This window comes from Nyctibius grandis, chromosome 9 (genome assembly GCF_013368605.1).
Source record: "Nyctibius grandis isolate bNycGra1 chromosome 9, bNycGra1.pri, whole genome shotgun sequence".
NCBI lineage: Eukaryota > Metazoa > Chordata > Aves > Nyctibiiformes > Nyctibiidae > Nyctibius > Nyctibius grandis.
The window spans coordinates 36,608,023-36,629,578 of NC_090666.1; the positions used below are offsets into that span (position 1 = coordinate 36,608,023).

The following is a 21,556-nucleotide window of genomic DNA, read 5'->3' on the forward strand; positions in this document are numbered from 1 at the left end:
AAACCCCAACATTAGTACTAATGTTAATACAGAATACACAGAGCTGTACTCAGCCCATACAGCGGTTGTGAGCTGCGCACTCCCAGCAGTGGATGCTGGACATCGAACGCTGCGCGATGGTCACAACGAACAGGCGTGTAGGCCTCAGGAGCAGAGTGATGGGCAAGGCACACTTCCCAATTCATGGTGAACATGACGTTTATGGTGTAGAATACACCTGTGGGCCATCCTGGGGCAGCTGCCCTGGCTTTCGCTCCTAGCTTTAGCATGTGGCTAACTCGAAACTGCTGATGGCCTTGATCACCATGGGAACCCGCACACCATGGCTGGCCACAAACTAAAACAAAGTGTCTTATCACCTTTGTTCCCACTGTCTCAGGTGCTGCCGTACTCTCAAAAATGCAGATTTTCTGAACAGAAAATTAATTCTATGATTCCACTCTGAGTCCAGGGGGACTATATTGTTTTTTAAAATTGTTTGAGAGATTGTAGTATGCAAAACTTCTCAGTAAAGAAAAGGAGGTCTTTAAGTATAATGAGCTACAAGACTGAGAGTAACTTTCACTTTTTCTTTCTGATATGCAGGATTATTGTTGTGCAAATAATATAGTGCTGGTAACCTGTACCTATCTGAAGTGTGTATAGGTTTGAAGCAGATGTTTGACAGACATGTTCTGGTGAATCTTGCTACTGTGCTTTAAGACAATGTGTCTTTCTGTCTTTCCTTCCTCTCTCAAGGCTGTTGACTTTGCACTGAAGTCAGTGGATGGGAAGGTAGCATGATGGTGCCTTGGTCACACAAGTGCGAATTCCCGTCTCTTGGTGGATGCAGTCAGTGAAGGTTTGTGTGGTTTAGACACCAGGCCAAGCTGGAGTGATTGAGATATAAACACGTTCCCTTCTGCCAGCTTCTGCTGTTGTAGTAGTACTTCTGGTAGAGGGACAGGACAGATAAATAAGAGAGCAGATTACTTTGGATAGCCAGTGCAGCAAGATTAACTAGAGCATACCTATGAGAGCTTTTTATCTGGTTCACAATTGTGGGATTTTCCTTCTGTCTTCTGAATTTCCTTTGGAGGGAGTTTTTTAAGAAAGTCTGTAAATGTCTTCTGGTAAATTTGGTGCTATTTCTGTCCAGTTAATTTTTTGTTGATGTCTACACTCAGTAGGTAGTAGGACATAACTTGCATAGATAATGGGATGCATTCAGTCCTTAATTTTGGAAGAGGCAGAGTAACTGCATGTTATGCTTTTGTATTCTGATTTATCATCATACTGTTTCTTTGAAAATCTGATACTGTATTTAGTAAACATATTTATATTATATTTAGTAACACATTTATCTTGGTAAATTGAATCAAATAAAAAGTATCTTCTAATGCTAATGCAGTAAATAGCATTCAGTTGTTAACTGATTGATGTATAACTTTAAAACCTGTGCAGACAGTATTGTTGGGAGAAGTATAAATCTTTTATATAAGTGTGTTTAAGTCAATGCAGCATGGATTTGTTTGTACAGCATTTTTCCAGTATATAAATGTAAACAAGATTAGGGAATTTTTTTGATTGATGCTTCAAAAATGGACAAATTTCTCATGTAAATGCTATGTTGTTTTTAAGATCAGACCAGCACAATATCATATTTCAGTGGAGAGGCCGAGATTCTTTGCTTCCTAGTTAGTCATTTAATGGGTCTCAAACTTCAGCCATAACAAGCAGAAAGCATGTGCACAGAGTTATGTGGGTGTTGGGTTTTTTTGAAAAAGGAAACAGCTGGCTCTGCATAATTCCAGTTTCTCTCATAATTGTACAGAGGTGCTTTGAATTTTCTGTTAGATGAATGGTAATGTCAAGATCAGCTGCTACATTTTTATAAAAGCTGCGTGGTAGATTTTAAAATTCTTTGAATCCATGGGCCACAGAGGGGAGTAAAGCACTAATTGAGAGAGGGAGAGTGAAACTTTGGTTGCAGACCCTGGCTTATGGCTCACAGAGCATCTGTGAGCATAGCTTGGTCCATTCGTGGGCAGAATTTTTGCTCCCTCTGGAATCCTCCCTTGCTCTCTGAGTCAGGATTTTTAAGATTGTGTGGGGTTTTTGGTTTTGTTTTTCCTTCTCCCTTCCTCTCTCTATTACCTGAGGCAGTTTCCTCCAGTCCTTTTCCCTCCCCTCCCCTCAGCAAAGTTTCCCAGAAGAGAGTAATATGTTCCAAATATAGGTGCCTGTCAGGTTGTCCATCTTTTGTCTCAGGATTCGTCTACAGATTCTCAGTTAATAAATACTCTTTTTTTCCCTCAAAAAAAAAGTATTAATCTGCACCTTCACATAGCTTTATTTTAGTTAGGCTGGTGCTGTTGAAGAGTGTTCTTAATTGACTACTGGAGCAGAGCTGATATAAAAGTCATCACTACAAAAAGAGGGAGGTACAGCTGTTTCTCTGTCCCTCTTGTTGCTTTCTTCATGTTGGCTAGTGCTCATACAAACTCATATAGCTCAGTGGCCCAGCAAAAACTACGCTAGCAAAAGAGCTTTATAGTTCTCAGTCATTTCTTGTTGAATCACACCATGGAAAAACTCAGCAAGCACCAGAGCTGAAGTGAAGGTGGAGGTGGGACCACACTTCAAGAGCATGGGGCAGAGGCTACAGGAGAAGCAGCAGAAGCAAGACCTCACCTTTTTGACAGCAGTGAGTTCTCTGTTGGTTTAGCTGTCTGAGGTATCAGTCTAACTTGCCAAAATTAATTGTTTCTGAGAACTGTGTGTCAGTGGTGGTCCTCAAGAACTAAACAGTAGCTGGATGCATTAATTCTCTTTTAGTTATACCCATAGTTTTTGTTAATGTAAGAATGATATAATTTTGATTGATGTCTTCCTGCTTAAGGCATAAACATTTTCCCCTTTCATCCTAACAAAGAAACGTATGTAACTCTTTGTGTTTTTGGTTGGTTGGGAGGGTTGGTGTTTGTTCTAATCACAGGAACCCTGAGGTTATGATGCTAATATAAATATGTTTGTATTGTGTTTAAATGTTTCCTAAAATAATTGAGGTGAAAAATAGCTGGCAAAGCTCTTGTTGTGGCAAGTCTTTTATATAAGAGTCTTCAAAGACCTTTTTTTCTAGGTAAGGTCCTGACCTTTCCCAAAAAAAAAAAAAATAGCACTTCCACATCGAAGGAAGGCTTGTATGCTAGGGGTAAGGCAAGACTCTGTTCCCAGACTTTGCTGTACTCATCAATCAGTCCTTCTGCTTAAGCTGTGGAGGGAGTTGCTGCATGAAGCTGCTGCATAAGTTACGATAAGAGGGCGGTGTTTATCTGGGTTTTTTTTGGTCCAGAGGGACCTTGACAGGCTTGAGAGGTGGGCCTGTGCGAACCGCATGAAGTTCAACAAGGCCAAGTGCAAGGTCCTGCATGTGGGTCGGGGCAATCCCAAGCACAAATACAGGCTGGGTGGAGAATGGATTGAGAGCAGCCCTGAGGAGAAGGACTTGGGGGTGATGGTTGATGAGAAGCTCAACATGAGTCGGCAATGTGTGCTTGCAGCCCAGAAAGTCAGCTGTATCCTGGGCTGCATCAAAAGCAGCGTGGCCAGCAGGTCGAGGGAGGGGATTCTGCCCCTTTACTCCGCTCTCGTGAGATCCCACCTGGAGCACAGCGTTCAGCTATGGGGGCCCAACGTAAGAAGGACATGGAGCTGTTGGAGCGAGTCCAGAGGAGGACCACAAAGATGATCAGAGGGCTGGAGCACTTCTCCAATGAAGACAGGCTGAGAGAGTTGGGGCTCTTCAGCCTGGAGAAGAGAAGGCTCTGGGGAGATCTTCTAGCAGCCTTCCAGTACCTGAACGGGGCCTACAGGAAAGTGGGAGAGGGGCTTTTTACAAGGGCAAGTAGTGACAGGATGAGAGGTAACGGTTTTAAACTGAAAGAAGGTAGATCCAGATTAGATATTAGGAGGAAATTCTTTCCTGTGAGGGTGGTGAGACACTGGCACAGGTTGCCCAGAGAAATTGTGGATGCCCCCTCGCTGGCAGTGTTCAAGGCCAGGCTGGATGGAGCTCTGAGCAACCTGGTCTAGTGGAAAGATGTCCCTGCCCATGGCAGGGGGGTGGAACTAGATGTTCTTTAAGGTTCCTTCCAACCCAAACCATTCTATGATGTGTTTTCTCATGCAGCTACTTCTATAACAGAGTTTTTGAAATAACATATCCTGTACAAAGCGCAGGTCTCCCAGAGGAAAAACAAGCAAATTTGTAGATTCCCCTTAAGTAGGCAGTACAGCTTCTGATGAGGACAATACTAGTCTAGTCTTTTTGTAATAAAGTTATCTTTGTTTAGTGCAGAGCATCTTTTATGCATTTTTCCCCTTTCTGGTACTTCCTCTCTAGGGAAGATAATCCTTATAATCCTGGTTCAAAGAGAATACAAGTAAGTAAACCCAACATTGATTCTTCTCAGTTTACTAGAATACAGCATAAATAGTATAGAAAATAACCTACTGCCGTGATTCCTCTGGGCATGTGTACATGCGTGAAGGGTTCATTCTTTTAAGCAGAGGAATGTCAGCTCTGGGACTCCAGGTCTAGGAGAATTAAGAAATAAAATGTAGCAAAAGCAAACCAACAGCAAAAATGTGTGATTGAAGATATCTTTTTCTTAGATTAATATAGTCTGTTCTCAACTCTGTCCTCACTCTTTTGACTACATTCCCAGCCTCTTCACTTAATTTGGTTGTGAAGATGGTTCTCATAGCTGTGAATGGAGGATTCCTGATTGCTGGTCAGAAATCTTCTGTATTGCACCCTGTGTTCATCTTCCCTAGGATTGCTTTTCTGAAAGACATGAAAGACTTTGGAAGTATGAAGTGATTTAGAAATGCTTATAGGAAATCTAGAGGTACCAAAGGGAGTCAGTTCCTCTCTGGATCTCTTCTCACTTTTAGCATATGGAAACTATATAACAAATGTAACAAAGCTATACAAATTTCTCACATGTATGTAAAAAGCTGGGGCAAATACCAGACTTTCTTACTGCCTGTCTCTGTGCCTTAATATTTACTTGCCCTGCCCGCCCCAGTTGCTTCTTGGTCCTGTATCTCATCTGTCTTTCCTGTGGTTGCTGGCCTTCTGGTGCTGGGATAGACAACCAACTCAACTACTTGCCGCTTCCTTCTTTAAATTTTAATACATTGATTGTTTTTGCTTTCTTTAAACTCTGACATGGAGTTTCTTTAAACTCTGACATACAGCAAGTATGGGTTTCTCTGTACTGTTTCACCTAAACTTCGTTTGGTTTCAGGGGGAGTACAAATGGATAATTAAGTTCCAGCCTTTAGTGCTCAGATAATAAAGCAACTTCTGAAGAGAAGTACAGTTTTACATGTAACTAGAGCAAATGTTGAGAGCTAAGGCAAGGGGCTGCATACAGTCTGGAGATTTCTGAATGACTTTCAACAAGCCTCACTGGCAATTCAGCACTGACTGATTTTGACTGTCAGGTTAGGGGGTAAACTAATTATAATTGTAGTAAAAAATTAGGTAGGTGGATATTGTCCACAACAAGGAATATTCTTTAGAGCTGTGCAGGAATTCTGTTGAAATATCTGGTGAACAGAAGCCTGTTTAAGAAACACATTTTTATTTTACCTTTCCACTTTCACCCCCGCTCTTCTAATGCAATTTCCTGCCCTGAACTTGATTGATACCAATTATTTTGACAGCTGTTCCTGGGGTCTTTTTGACAGCAATGATATCAGTAATAGCTTTAACAAAGAACAAAAAAAATCACCTGCTGTCTTTTACCTCCTTTTTAAAAGAAAAAGAATCCATTTCTTCCGTCATGGGCAGAGCAAAGCTTCCTATCTCCGTCTACATTGCCAACAAGGAGATGGAAGTCTTGATGCCTATTAGAGAAATTGGATTAAGTTGAGTAGATCCTGTTCCCAGAAATATCCTCACTCATTACAAGTCAATTTAGCGGGTTTGCATCTGACGATTTTCAAGTCAGAACCTGAATCAAAGGACCCAGTGGTTTTCCCTGTACCCTGATTCAGGAGGCTTCTGTCATAAAACTGAGCAATGGCTTTGCTGGATGTTTTCTTTTTTGTCACTTGTCCTCTGGGTTGTGCAAAAGAAAGCAATGAGAGCAGAGGATTGACGGTTGTTACAATCTTCTGACTGAAAAGCATATGCCTACATAGTATTAGACTTCCATCTCACTATTCAAACCACTTTGCTTAGACAAAGTGGTTACCACTTTTCAGGAAGAGAATTAATAGAATTTAGGATGAGTGGTGGTGGTGTAGTGTTACCAATATAATGAAGAAGGTGACCTCAAACTGCAGAATGCTTGAGTGCTTTCAGATTATTTCAGCTAAGATGCAACTCATTGGAGACATTAAGATCTTGCATGACTTGGCTTTCCATCCTTTCTTTCTGCGTGTAATGCCAACTCTTCATTTTGAAAGAGAACAGTTTAGTGCAGGTTCTTCACCTACATTGAACAAAACCATATTTGTAACCATGATGTAAATGTCTCATTTGTTTCTTAATTTCACTTCAAACAGTTCTGATGTTTTTCACTTGTTTGTTTTCCTCAAACAATTCTAATTATCATGTTACTCACATGGAAATTAAGTAGCTCAACTGAGATGACAGAAGGTATTCTTGATGTTTATTGTAACTTCTAGTGGTTTTAATAAGCCCCTGACAACTCATGAGAAAAGTGTTAAGGGAATGCAATACAGAGATCCTTTTAAGCTGTTTTGTTTCAGTGTGTCTTTCACAGGTTTGAAAGATAGTTATTTGTGTTCTTTGCTTTAGGATATATTTGCTATGTTCATAGGTTACATTTTGTTTGCTATTAGATGTCTGTTATTGCCTACCACTTCAAACGCCTGCTTCCTTGTGGGTGGTGATAGTACGTACTTCTCAGAAAAGCAAATCTGAAAAAGAGGGAAGATGGAACATTGTCAAGTTTTGTAGAAAGTTGTAAATCCTCATTCAAGGGCAATTACTTTGTTGAATAAAATAAAATTGTCTTCTGTAATTCAAGTTGCCTAAAATATGGATTACGTATTGTGCTTGTAGATTATTAACTATGACAAAGAGAAAAATGCTGTTATGCTAACAGGGATTTGTGAGTGTTCATGGCCTCTTACTCCTCCACACCTGCTGGGCTGCTTATTTCAAACTGTCTCATCAGACTCTTCTGGAAGATACCTGCTTGTTAGCGAAACAGAGTTTCACTAGGAATGCCAACAAAATGTTTGTTATGACGACTTGTTAACTCTGTAATACAGAAATGTCTTGGAAGTCTAATGAAAAATATTATTACTGCTAGATAAAGTAGAATGAATAGATATGACAAATGCTGATTTCTTCTGTGCTTTTTTTTTCTTGAAATGGCTATTTAAGGTTTTGGGTGTCCCACCCCAAATAAAAGTATCTTATATTTCCTTTGTTGATTTTTAGGCATTCAAAAGGGATGTTCTTGCTGATTCAAGACAACATAGTTCTGTCCAGGACTCTACACTGGGGATAAGGACATGGGACTCCTCCTGCCAGATTCCAGATGGTTCATTACAACTGACATCGTGGCTGACAACTGTGAAAAGGAACTTTGGATTATTTTATTTTATTTTTGTGGGAGACCACAATCCCCAAACTGTAGGACATATCAGGTACTAAATCAGATACTTACACTTTTCCATAATGTTATTTGATTGCTATTTTTTTTCTATGAAGGACTTTAAGCATTCAAATATTATTCTTTGTTTCTTTTAAGAAATGGAAAATTTTTGTTTTTACATCTTGCAGTGTAGCTGAGTAATGACAAGAAGTTGTCTTTCTTATTTCTTAGGGAAAATTGGGGTGGTTCTGTTACAGCTTAATCATTAGAGTTATCTTTATATAGTATTTAAAATTATTATTATAAATTATTACTATAAATTATAATTACTTATAATGGTTGCTATTATCCTAATTACCAAAGCTGTCTCTTTCTTTTTTTATTGCTTTTGAGAGACTGCTTAGTTTTATTGACTAGTTTCACTACATTTAGTAGGTAAGATAGTTCCTGCATTCAGAACTTGTTCAGCTGTTACCTGGCAACTAGGAAACTTAAAAGTTTTAATGAAGTTTATGAATGTTTGCACACTTAGTGCATTATGATTCATCTATTTACTTTCAACCCTTTTAAAATAAATCTATATGTGATTCTCTTTTCCTTTCAAATGAGAAAAGCTTCCCTTGTTTCTGTTGGAAGCTAGTTTGATTTGGAGTATCTGAATGTTCAGGTGTTTATTTTACAATACAGAAGAGAAAACCTGCAAGTGTTATCCTACAGTGTAGCACTTGGTTCTCATTTATATAGATGTCTGTTATTATAAGCCTTGATAGAAGTGGTTAAAAAGAAAATGATCACTCTCTCCCTCTGATACAAGACAGGAAAAAAATATCATAACAGGAGGGGGAATCCTTTTTGCAGCAAAATCGTGTTTATTTTGGGTAGCTGTTTAGGTGTGTAATTTTTAAAAATTAATTTAAAATTACTCAGTGACCCACTTTTTCTTTGTCCTAAAGGTTCCATATTTCTTGTAAAATTTTAAAATAATCTTTTCTAATGAGGATGTCTGATATTCTTACTGTAAAAGATGAAACTGATGCAATGAAGGGCTCAGAAGCTGAATTTAAAGATACAGACCCAGTTGAAAATCTTATAAAATCAGGAAGTCAGGAGCAGATTCAAGTGGAAAAGGATGAAAATTGTCCTGATAGCAAAAACAATATGCCGGTAAGAAGCTTTTAACTTTGTTTTTCACTAGTGTATCATGTTAAATAAGTCTCTGTCTTGTTGTTATCACTTTTTCATGATGTTTTTATGTGTTTCTTTGGTACAGGTCAGGAAAACTTGACTGGTGTTAAGGAAGCAAGTAGGATGATTATTGCTTCCTCTGTCCTCCTTTGCTCCACTTCTTGGTTTATATTAATGTAAATATGAGAGTCAGTAATTTTTAATTGTTTGAAGTAGATGAGTGGTTTTCATGGGAACCAGACAATTTGTACATATTTGTGTTTTCCTGAGTGCAAGTGTGAAGTTGAGTCTTTTCATTGTAGCAGAACAAGGGAAAAACTCAGCGCTTGAGCTGTCTTTTGCTGTTGCTGAATCCTGACTTGAGTTTCAGAGACTGGGCTGTGTAAGAATACACTATATAGCAATAGTGTGGTTTGAGTGTTGCTTGCATGAACAAAGCACAGCTCAGCATGTCTGCCCTGAGTAGGGGTGCCCAATCTAGGGCTCTTGAGCTCTGTGCAGCTTACAGGTGGTGGCTCAGCTGTAACTTTTACAGCAGAGATGTACTGCATAAGGCTAAAGTAATCAGAGGCAGGTAATCCAAATCCCCAGGTGTCAGAGGAATCAAGTCAGCAGAGCTCCTGAGGCCAGTAGGTCTGGGTCCTGCCCTAGCCACCAGCAGAAGGTCCAGCCTCTTTCTCCCTATATCAATGTGAGAGTGAGCTGGTGAGCTATCATCCCATCTTGGCTGCTAGCCAGTACTTCTGTACCTTCCCTTTTCCTCTCTTCTTCACCACTTGACAGTTTTGGTACGTTATTTATTAGGTAGGAAAGCTTAGGCAGTCCTCATGCATACACTGAAGAGTTGATGCATATGAATGAATGGCCTTTGCAAGGTGGGAGATGTACCTGGAAAGAAATTGTGGCATCAAATTTCAAGTGAGAAAGAGGTGGGGGAAACAGTGTAAAAATATCCTGTTTTGAAGGAGAACACACCAGTCAAGATGGGTTAAGAATTTATGGCAGCAGATTTAATACCTCTGAGGTTTAGTTGTGCAGTTAGTGTTTATGCTCAAGAGTCCTGAAAGATGGGTCCCTTTCACATGGGACAAACTAGCTAACTCCTGGCTGAGGCTGCCCACTTGGTCATTGAAGGCTGTAAATGCCTTAGATGAGGTGTGAGGAGTTAAGGAAAGCAACTGAAATTTTCTGGCACAACCTAGAAAACAGGACAAATTTCTAAGAGAAAACACAGAAGCTTGTGTTTGACAAAAACTAGTTTTCTATAGGAATTTTGTGTCTGTGGCTTAATAATAAACAATTTTCTGATAAAAATCCTCATTGGGATATGGGGTATGGCAGTGTTCTCTTGTGGGCTGCAGAAACAGGACAGTAGCTTATTGGATTCTTCTTATTGAGAATTGAGTAAAAGGTTCTTTTGGGAGTAGTTTTGTTCAAGACTAACAATTCAATATTCCACTGAGTGAAGTAAGCTCTATCTGCTATGTTAAATTGCTCCTAAATAAGTCTTGTAGACCAGTGTAATAACAGTACAGTTTTACACTTTAATATCTGCTGGCTTTATTAAGGCTGGCATCAGTGTAAATAGATAATTTTATGGAGAAAATAAATTCTTAAAATGAAATACTTCTCCTGTAACACATGAGAAGTAACTGCTACTGAAAAGCTGGTAGATGTTATAGCTGAGCTGGTATTTCCTTTACTCAATGCCATATCCCAGTAGTGACCATTAAAAATTAATTTAAGGTTTATTTATTTTCAAACAGTTCAGTAAGTTAGAAAAATCTCATTCACATTTTCTCATTCAACAAATTTTAGTGCGGAAACTTCTATGGGACTCAAGTGGCAAAGCTGCCTTCCTGGGAACAAGTGTTGCTGTCTAGTCAGACCTAGTCTAGAGAAATGAATCTGCTGGTGCTGTCAATGGCTGTGGGATTTGGCAAGGGGGTTGGTTGCTTGGTTTTGTTCTTGTACTGGAGTAATAGCTGGTGGCTGAAATAATTATGTAGCATACGCACGATGAACTGAGCAACTGTATAATGAAGGCTGTTCGATGGAGGCAGCTTTACTGTTGTCTTCATTTAGTGTTGGTGTGAGTGTTGTGTTCAGGAGAATCAGAATATTGCTGTTACATGAGTAGTGTAATTAAAAACTGAGTTTATAGGCAGAGGATGTTGATTTCCAGAGTGGTAGGAAGATAGTCAGTTACAAAGTGGAACCTTGCTAACTGTAAGCCCCTTGCAACAATCGAAGTCAGTAAAAGTTAATGTCACTTGTGCTGTGGTAGCTGCTAGTGCTAATATATGTGTCATATATTTGAGGCTTTTTCATTGAAAGCTTGTCTTATGCTAAAATACAAACCACAGTTTTGGCCTGTCCATAGTAAACAAAACTTCTAAGAACAGTGGAGTAGTCAGCAAGTTTTTAACTAATGGATGATTAAATAGTTTGACCAGTGAAATTTCACTGGATGTACTACTTTTCATTAAGTGCAGGTTAAATGTTACTGTAGTGGTAGGAAAAAGAGCAAAGGATTTGCTGAGAAATATTAGAGAAGATTATCAGAAGCTTATTGGAATTTGTGTTGTGTTCTTTACTAATTGAGTATATTAGAGGATAGGTTGGGGGGTGGGAGTTGTATGGGCTTGGTTTTGGCTTTCCTAGCTAGTAGCTAATTGCTTAATAGGTTTCATACCTATTGGCAAACCACAGTAATACTCCTGAGTACAGCTATCACTTGATTTCTAACTTCTTTACAGCCAAGTAAGAAACAGGCTATGACCTTTCCTCTGTCCAAACCTCTATCATGGTTTGAATTCAGGTGTGTTTCTGGATTTTCACAGTTCCAGAAACTGTTGATTGTATTTTGAAATGTAACTGTGGCTCTAAATTCCAGATTATTTTGAGGTGTTGTGCATTAGTAACCTATTTGCTGTTGCATACACTGTTGGAGGTACAACGTGAATGAGAAAAATATCTTATTAGAGTACCTGGCCAGCACTGCCAATTTCTTTAGGCAGTGTGAGAGTAGTATAATTGATATAGAGATTATTAGGGAAGATTTTTGAATTGTCATGTTTTGAAGTGACCATCAAATAACATTTAAATGAGACTGGAAATAAGAGGCACTTCTATGAAAAGTACTTTTGCAGAAGTCACGTGCGTGTCAGCACTGTGGTAGTTTTTGTGATCAAAAAGGTTTTGGTTCACCAGTCACTGTTGTCTCCCACCTGTTAATCTTATCCAGGTGAGGTGACAACATACTCATTCTGAATTAGCTGGAAGTTTGCCTTTGTCACTGGGTGGTGGGGCAGGCAATACTTCATCCACTATAAGGACTGCTGTTACAGAGTTAACATGTCAGGAAATATTGAGAAAAAAATAAATGAACGGCCTGGTTTTATCTTACAGGATAGTGCCTTTTGTTCACTATCAGGAAGTTAGTTTGGGGTTTTTTTTCTGAACCAAAAAATACTTAAAACCTCCATAACAATTCATGTCGGTTTATGTATAATCCAGAAAAGGAGGTTTGTTCTTATTCTACAATTCATGTATTATGGGGGCTGGGGGAAAGAAGAATGTTAATCTTAAATACTGTCATCTCAGCACTGAAAAATAACCATTAATAAGTAGATATAAGATCCTTGATGGGATGATGATTGCCAAGGCAGTAAAAGACTGCGAGAAAGCAAGCTGCGTATCGCTACGTATCAGGAAAAGCACTTGCAAGCCGTGGAGAGTAAAACCAAAATGCCACCAACAAAAAAAGCCTCACAGAAGGATGGAGGCTGATGCATGAATGCAGGAGTTGTATGCATCCACTGCATGATATGGGCAAGGCAAATGTTGTACTAAGTGAGTATAATTCGGTTTTGGATTTATGCTAATTAAGCAGATATCCCTGTCCTTTGGAGGAATTAGATTAATTTTTTTTACTTAGCAACTAGACATCTCTCTTTCTAGAAGTTTCTTCTCTCCATGCTCTCACAAACCTCTGTTTTCTCTCTCTGTTCCACAGCTTGAGTTCTCTGAAGACTTTCTTTGCCTCCTTCCCTGCTGCTTTGATCTTGTCAGGATTTACCTGTGTTTGTCTCCAAAATATGTGACTTAATACTTTTTAATAGATAAATGATCAGGCAGATTCTGTTTAGTTAGTTTTGAACTGTTGAAAATGCCTCTGTGTCCAATGGTGAAACTATTTTTCCATCAGTCATCCTCTACTGTGTCATGGAAAATTGCTGTCGCTGCTCACTAATACGGGACAGCAAGTAACCATAGACAAGTATTACAAAGCTATCTATGGTTGTTACAACTGGAGCCCTTAACTGGATTTAAAATTAGGACCTAATGTAGTAGAAAGGTAGAAAACTGAATGTCCTTAGAACATTCTTTGTTCAGGTGTGTCATGTCTTGCCTGTCCTGAAATGTCCAAACAGTGTTTCAGGAATATAGTACCTTCTCACAAAACCTTTCACGCTCCTGAGTTTGGCATCTTGTGCCTCACCTGTTTTTATCCAGCTTCTTTAGACAGCATTGTGATGATAGAGGAAAGCATGTAACAGCTCCAGATCTTTACTTTGTATTTAATATACATGATCTGTGGAGGAAAAAAATAAAACTGTCAAATACTCCTACTGAAAGCTGGAATATATATGATTTTTTGTGTTTGATGAAGTCTATTGTAATTCCCTTTTTATTTTGTAGCTTGAAATGAAGCATAGTAGTTGGTCTTAAAAGTTGTTGAATTTTTTTAAGGACCAAAAAACCTAATCATTATTTTCATTATGTAATTGTTTGAAATACTTGCTTTTAAACACTGTTTTGAAATCATGCCCGTAATGACTTTAAATGAGGCATAAATATATTTTAAAACTTGCTTTCATTAACACAGGGTTTTCTCAAGTCAGTAAAAGTCTTTGAGAGGTGCAAATATAAAGAAATTGCTTAACTTGCTCTCACTAAGGATTACATATTCTAAAGTAGCTATAAATTATTTTGCACAAATGGGGAACATAAAGATGCTCTATAGGAGCAAAACTTAGTAAATGCAGAGAAATTAGGATAGAACTAAAATTCATGGACCTGAAAAGAGAGAAAATGTGCGTTAACAGCTACAACATGCATTGACTCCCTATTGCCCTGGGATTCCCGTGGAAGTGTAGTTATCCTCAGTCCGTGTGGCTTTGCCCCAGAAAGGAACCGTCCTCAGTCATGTTCAAGTTTTGTGAGTGCAGTTACTGTTGATATCACAGGACTTTGGGTCTTGGACTTCCAGGCGCAGACCTTACATCATAGGCCTTTTCTCACATCAGCTGTCCCTGCAGTCCAGCCATACCAGATTTATTCCAGTGCTTCTTACCTGTCAAACGTGTGGTGCTTATTCCTCAGTTACAGCTGGATGTGGGGGCTTCTATTTCAGGTTTTGACATCCTTAAAGTCATTCAGGAAGGCAAGGAATCCACGCCTGTCAAAGGATTGTTTTACAAGGCAGTTGTTTCTAGATAACAAGTCTTCATATGATGGGTGGGGTGATACTTATCTCGTGTAACTTTGAAGTTTGAATTGTTTCAGTCAAGGAAGAGTCTCCCTCCTACAGTGGCCCCCCGGCTCCTCACAATGTTATTGGTGTTGGTTTGGTCCCTAAAAATTGTCAGGTGCTCATGAAATTGAGCACCATGGTATTCAAATACCTTAGTTTACTACCCTGAATACCCTATCTTGCTTTGATTAACTTACGCCCCATAGGTTGCAAACACCTATCTTTAAAAAACTCTTTCAATGCAACATAATTGACAGTGTCAGTTGGGTTGGCTGTCCAGCCTGGAAACAGAACTGTAATTCTGCATGCAAAACAGAAGATGAGATACAACATACATAAAACATTAAAAGGAATGTACCATCAAGCTTGTCCTATTGTGAATGAAATCTGAAACCCACATTAATTTTAAACGTTCTTACAAAAAATTCAGATTTGATACCAGGTCATTTCAATTTCAATATCTCAAATTTTGAGGCATTTGTTTCACTTTATCTGGCATGAACAAACATACCTAAGTTTTGGCTGCAATGGGTTCCTGAGACTTTACTGAGGTAAGATGAGGAGGAGATACATGCTTTGTACAGATCTTAATTAAATTAATTATGATATGGGTCCTGCTTCCCAGCAACAGTCTCTTCTCTTTTTTTTTTTTTTTTTTTTTTTTTTTAAAATCACTCTTAAAAATAATTGCACCATGTATGTCTTATCTAAATAGTGAGCAGTAACTTATGTGTAAAGTTTTGGTTAACAGTATTAGAAATTCTGTTTGGCTAGTTTAAAATGTCTAATGTCCTGTATAACGAAGTTGATTTACCCCCCTGTTTCCCCCCTATTAAAATCATGTATCTGGGGTGTTTGCTTCTGTATACTCTTTTCAGTTATATACTGCCTTCAAAGCTTCCAAAAGTTTGCAAAAGGTAAATAATTGCCCAAGTGTAGGTTCTTTTGTCTGTTGTTTTGACGATGAACTGAGGACTCCACTGGCAGTGCTGATTTGATTTGAAGTTTACACTACTTGGTTTGAACTCACCTAAGATAATCGATGCTGGAGGAGTTGGTGTGAGGCTGGGAAATCATCCTGTTCTTGAAAGTTTGGTGGCTTGGTATAATAGAAACTTTGCCAGGGATACACAGAATACCAGCTTTCGATATGCGATGTGTGCTTTCAGCGTAGCTGATTGAAAGAAAAAAATACAGTCTCCGTATTGTTCCAGATATGAGAATGTTTGAACTGTCTTTGCTGCTCGAAATCTCAGCCAGCTTCCTTTAAAAAACTGATGATGAGTTCAGTTAGTTTTCAGTGCTGCTATTTAACATTCTGTTATATAGTTAAATGAGCTGCCCTTCGGCTGCTCTTCAGCTAAGCTGGCGCAACATCCGAAAAAGACATTGGGACTTGAGGAAAATGAGAAAAACAGTGGTTCTGCCTTTATGTGGTAGAACCCTTTACTCTAGGTTAGATGTTCTTTTTAGCAACATGTACGTCCTGCTAAGAAATTAAGGCACTTAATAGATGTCTGCTCCTATGAGCCTAGGGCAGGGAGGGCTGTCCTCATGTAGTTTTCAAACAAGAGTTTTTATTTAGTTTCCTTCTGAAATGATACACCTTTCATAAAGGAGGAAATATTGTCCATTCAACAGCATTTGGAATGATATTACCAATGTTACTTTTTCCTTACAAATGTTAGGCCTGTGCTCAGTAAAACCAATTCCGTTAAGGCTTGTGTATTCATCAATTTTAGTTCCACAGTGAAACCAGTACTTAAATTATGTTATGCCACTCTGCTGCTGTTCCTATGTAACAGTCACAGAGGGTTGAGTTAGTTCTAACTAGGCAGTTAAGAAATTGTTAAACGCTTTTGTTGATTCAAATGTACCTTTCAATCATGCATATTGTAGCAAAATTCTGGTAATGCTTTTTTTTTTATAATGGAACAATAGTAATAGAAAAAGGGATCTGGGAGGAGAAAGAGCAAATGAATGCATAGTAAGTTGCTAAAATGCCTCTGGGAGAAGAAAGAGCACATTGATGCATAGTAAATTACTAAAAAAAAAAAATTAACCAGTAGCCCTTTTTAAAGTTGACTTTCCTAGCTCCTAAGATGAAAAAAAAAACCGCATGTTTTAACCTGCTCATAATAGGTCATCATCTGTTCTCATAGAGGCAATGCTTTTTTTCTTTTTCTTTTTTTATATAATTTTTCCAGGTAGGTTTCAGGAATAGGAATAAAATTTATAAAAACCATGTCATGTTACCAAGGAAATTAGGACACGAGAATGTAAAATGTAGGAGCTGGCTGAGAGAGTAAAATGCTTGGGTCTTACTGAACAAGAATAATGCCTGCTTCCTGTTAAATTCCTGTAATATCTATTGTTGATAAATGAAGAAGAGAAATCAAGGACAAGCACAATGAAAATGGGAGGGCATATAATCCTTCAGCCAAAAGCACCTGCTGTTCCTTTCACAGATTTGACCGTCATGTCAGTAATAACTGTTAAAGCTTTCTCTTATACAGACTTTTGCATTAATAAAAATGTACTGTTAAGTTTAATATAAACCTTTTCTGTTGTGCCTATCATTCAGCGGCCAGTGCAGTCTTTTGGACAGACAGCAAAAAGGTCGAAGGTACAGTAGACTTGTGTGCTGGCATGCTAAGGAAGCCCTTCATGCTTGATGAAGCTTTGTTACATTGTGAAAAGTGCCTTTAGTTTTATTTTTTGGCATTGAAGCTTTGTTGTATTCTGTTGGATTTTTGTCTTGCCTAGTTGTCTGCTTTTGTGGTTTGCCTTTATAGTTTTGGTGGCGCTTTATTGTTATGGAGAGAAACACTTTCCCAAAGATTTTATTTACTTTTCATTAGATGTGCTCTATTGTGCTGACAGTGCCTTCAAAAGCTGCAATTGCTTGGGTATTTTCGTCCTAAAGCAAATTACTTATTCTATTGAAAATATTAAAAATGCAGTTTTCAGCAATTTTATTTTAGATAAAATGAATGGAAAAATAACAGCTTATGGTATATTTATATAATTTTTTTATAAGCCATAGTTTTTAATTTTACATACTTTCCTTCAGTCAAACACAAAGTTAAAGTTAGTTCGGAGCCTTGCTGTATGTGAAGAATATCCACCACCACCTACAGCTGAAATATCACAGGACCTCCAGGTAAAAATCACGTTACTGAAGTTTCTGAAACAATTTGAAGTAACTTATTGTTCAAAAGAAAATATTTTGGGTACTCTTTAAATATGCAGACACCATACGATTTTATTTTTTTTTAATACAGCTTTAATAGAGGTGGTAATACCAGACGAAGAATTGCTGCTTTGTTTTTCTGAACTGTAACAGCTGATACCTGGCGAACAGGAGGAGGAGTTTTGTTAGTTAACTTCCTAGTGCTACAGTGCACTTGAGGCAGTCTTAAACTGCTGAAGTGCTGTCTGCCATCAGTAAGACAGAAAAGTTATGATTAATATGCAGCATAATTTATTGGCTTTTATATTTTGAAAATTTAAACAGTTGTAAGTTCTGGTGTTTTAACTGAATTCCTGCATATTAGTCATAATTGCTGGTAGTTCTGTCCACACATGCCTGAGGTTGTGTCTGAAGCCTAATGTATTGAGATGATATAGCACACTTAAAGAAGTTCCTAAATGCTGGATAAAATATGTAAAAATACTTCAGAGAATTTTTAAAACAAAAGCTAGCATTCCTCACTTTACCTTCATACCAGTCTGTATTTTTAGAGCAAAATACTATTACTGGTTTTAATTCTGTGTATGAATGAGGGGCATCAAAATGCTTTTCTTTTTTCACTCCTGACAAAACTGAAATGATCTTTAGTGGCTTACTCAGAAAGTGTGTTGACTTATTTTGCTGTTATTTGAAAAGCTTCTAAACTGTCTTTTTGTGAAGTCTCACTTTTCTTAACCAGCAGAAGGAACCAGTAGAATAGCAGGGTGTGAAGGGGTCTTGCTGGGGGAGTGGTAATTCAGTTTTGGGGGAGGGGGCGGGGGGAGGTTGAGAAGTTGTGTAGGTATTTGTCAAGTTAATTCAAATTTTGTAAGATTGAACCACAAAGTATCTAGGACCTTTTTTCTTGGGAAAACAAAGAAAATAGTATTTTTCATAGTCCTTCACTAATATACCAATATTTGAAGAGTTGACTAGAGAAATTTTGAAATTGAGCCTGCTAATTTGATGAAAATCTAAGTCTTAGATTGGTATAGGCTGCAGAGTAAGAGATTAAAAGACAACACAAGAGCTAATGCTATTTACAGTGATTTAGGACTCTGTTGTAATGTTTTGCATAAGATTAACAAAATTGACTGAGAGATCTAGTTCAGGCTTAGTTCTTTAGTCTGAAGCGGTAGGGTTTAACTTTTTCAGTCACTGTATCTAATTACAGGAAGAGAGAATCCTAATTTGATGGGCTGTTCAGCCACAGTGTATTTCAAACATAAGAGACGCGTTAGGATTTTAAAAACCTCCGGCACTACACACCACCATGTATTTAATAGTTTAAAGTCATACATTTATAATTAGCGTTCTCTGCAGATGGCACTTGTTACTGTGTCCTCTGGGAATCCTATCCTTAGCTGCATACTGCAAGGTTCTTCTTGAAAGGAATTTATTGCAGTAGTAGAAGAGATGTAAAGGCCAGATCTCCAGAGTGAATTGAATCCTGTGATAATCTAAGTTTGTACAAAAGGAATACCATAAACCAGATTGTATATTAAGAAACAAAATTAGAGCTAGCTGTGAGGTTTTTTTTAGAAACAGTAATCTAGGAAAAATGGCTTATGAACCTCAGTAACTGTGCAAATGATTGAGAGAACAAATTTAATTCTTCTCTGTAGAGTGGAGAAATGCATGGTGAAGAGAAGAGTTGGAAGTAGGAATTTGTTACAGGTTCTGATGCTGGAGTCCACGTGCTATGGGGCACAGGTCTTCCATGACCCTCTGTGACAATTTATACAGGCAGTTTCTTCATCCATTTTACTTTCTTTCCCAAAGAATCTTTGGGAATGGCATGGAAGATTTCTTCTGTAAGGGCTAACCAGCTGCTGGCTGCCTCAAGCCCCACACTTTGAAGCATGATGTGTATGCATTAATTGTGCTTGGGATGTGTGGGAGGCCCAGTGGCTAGGTGAAGAGAGAGGCTGTCTTGCACAGCCCTCTCTGGCAGCACGAGAATAACTTCTGTGATAGCTTCCCCTTGCTGGAAAAGTCCCTACTCTGTTGTATCAGTGATTGCAACTGAAAAACGGCTTCCAGTTTTGTGTTCATACTTAAAATAGATTTTAAGAGTTAGGAAGAATAAAATTCAGGATAGTGTTGCTGATAATACTTGAAGAATCCCAATTTTTAATGATTAGAATGTGTTGGCCTTGGTAGGATGAAAAACAAACTTGCTCAACTAGGAACTGGTGTGAGTTTTGGGATAACTCTATCGTCTTGCCTGTGACTGTTTATCAGTCACTCCTTCCACACTAGTGCGTGCAGCAGCTCTTAGCAAGGTAAAACTCCTGGGCACATGCAGGTGTAGAAGTCACGTAGCAAGTTACTGCTGTTACTGCTGGCTGCTTCTCCTCAGAAGGCTGTAATGGAAGGGGTTGACGGACCAGACAAATTGTCTCAAGCAGATCAATTTATTTTTTGGAACAGTTGTTTATATTTTCTTGAGCAATTGCAACATGAAAAAAGATTCTATTCCTTGCTGAGAAACCTAGGTAAGAGCTCACAAATTTTTAAGCCTTAATTGTTAAAAAGCACTGGCAGCCCTTTACTAAAAGGTGCTATGAAAGTACAAGCTTATAAATTTATTGCAGAAGGAAGAATGTAACTGATTTATTTGATGGTTTATCTTTGTAAATACACTTACCTCTTCATTCTTTTGCTGTCCTTTGTCTAAATATTAGGTGCTGGGGTGGTTCTGATTCTGTATGCTCTAATACGAAGTACGAATGCTAGCAAAGGATGATCCATTTCAGCTCTTTTTAGGGAAGGGCTGTTTCCCTATGATTGACAGTTCTTATTATGGGTAACAAGTAAATAAACCTTCAAAAGATTGAACTTTTTCTTCTTTAGCAAAATAAAACAACCCAAAGGAGAGGGAGGGCGGGGGGAAGAAGACCGGGATCTGTAATATTAGTTTATACTAACTTGTGTAAATTCAGTTTGTTGTTGGTTTTAGAGATTGCTGGTAAAAAGCCAAGACCCCAGGACGTAAGGCCTTTGAGTAATATTCTGTGATGGTTCCTGACTCTTACCTTTTTCTCAAGTGTTTTAAGCTGGAGGAATTTATCAGGCTTTGATGGTTTCGGGAGGGCTTGCTTTTTGTTTGGCTTTTTCTTGTTTAATCAGGTTTTGGTGACAGTTTCTTCTGCTACAATGAGGACTTCAGATAGGTGATCTGAATTACAACGAGGAGTCTGTTAAATCAGTATGCCAGGAGAGACCCGCTACAAACAGTGTGGGATTAAAAGAATTTCAGGGGAATAGCAGTTAAAAGATTTGTTGGCAGCTTTCCAGTTAAGTAGGTCATATTTAATTAGATGCTACAGTTTTTATAGCATGAAATCACAAGAAAGTGCCCTTTGGTACACAGTTCTGTTGTATCACACTTCGAAGTAGAACTGGTGATAGTAGAAGAACTGGCTGTTCTGGTGGCTGTTCCTTTTTTAGCACTTGTTGAGGAAAGAAGTATGAAAATGATTACTTGCTGAAATCCTTTGGCTAAACTATTGCTGTGTGCTTTTACTTTGGATGAGTTTAGAATATGTAGTCAATCAATTTTATAGTGAATGAAAATCAGACTATTAAAATTTCCTTAATTTACTGGTAGTCTTATAGAGCATTATTGTAAAATGGAGAATAACATTGGTGGTATGTCTTAGTATGACATAAACCATGTTTCTTTCTTTTTCAAATAACTGTTATGCAGCTACTAGGTGAACAATAGGTGTAATGCACTTTGTAGTCACAAATAAATTGAACTATGTTCAGGTTTATGAGGTGAGGAATGCAAAGGTTTGTTTTGGACTCTAAAGTTTGTAGCAAAGTGAATTCTCAAGACTTGGAAAGAATTATACAAAAGAGTTCATTATTAGTGATTGGTAATGGTTTTTATCAGACTTGGGTATAGATAATCTCATAAAAGCTGAGAAGTCTTCACACTTGTAATGCTGTTTTGCAGGGTGTATATGA

General features: G+C 38.2%; 1 protein-coding gene across 12 annotated transcripts in view; it reads left to right on the forward strand.

Moving 5' to 3' along the window:
- The first annotated feature begins 7,589 nt into the window (after positions 1 to 7,589).
- The window catches only part of R3HDM1 (R3H domain containing 1), a 54,559-nt gene continuing 40,592 nt past the window's right edge, over positions 7,590 to 21,556 (forward strand). For 9 of the 12 annotated variants that reach the window (XM_068407194.1, XM_068407201.1, XM_068407195.1 and 6 more), the window contains exons 1-4: positions 7,590 to 7,677; positions 8,579 to 8,789; positions 16,934 to 16,975; positions 17,423 to 17,512. In XM_068407194.1, coding sequence (XP_068263295.1) covers positions 8,619 to 8,789; positions 16,934 to 16,975; positions 17,423 to 17,512 — 303 coding nt within the window. In that variant the 5' untranslated portion in view covers positions 7,590 to 7,677; positions 8,579 to 8,618. The remainder of the gene's footprint in view (positions 7,678 to 8,578; positions 8,790 to 16,933; positions 16,976 to 17,422; positions 17,513 to 21,556) is intronic. The other 3 variants (XM_068407200.1, XM_068407205.1, XM_068407196.1) reach the window with 2 other exon arrangements.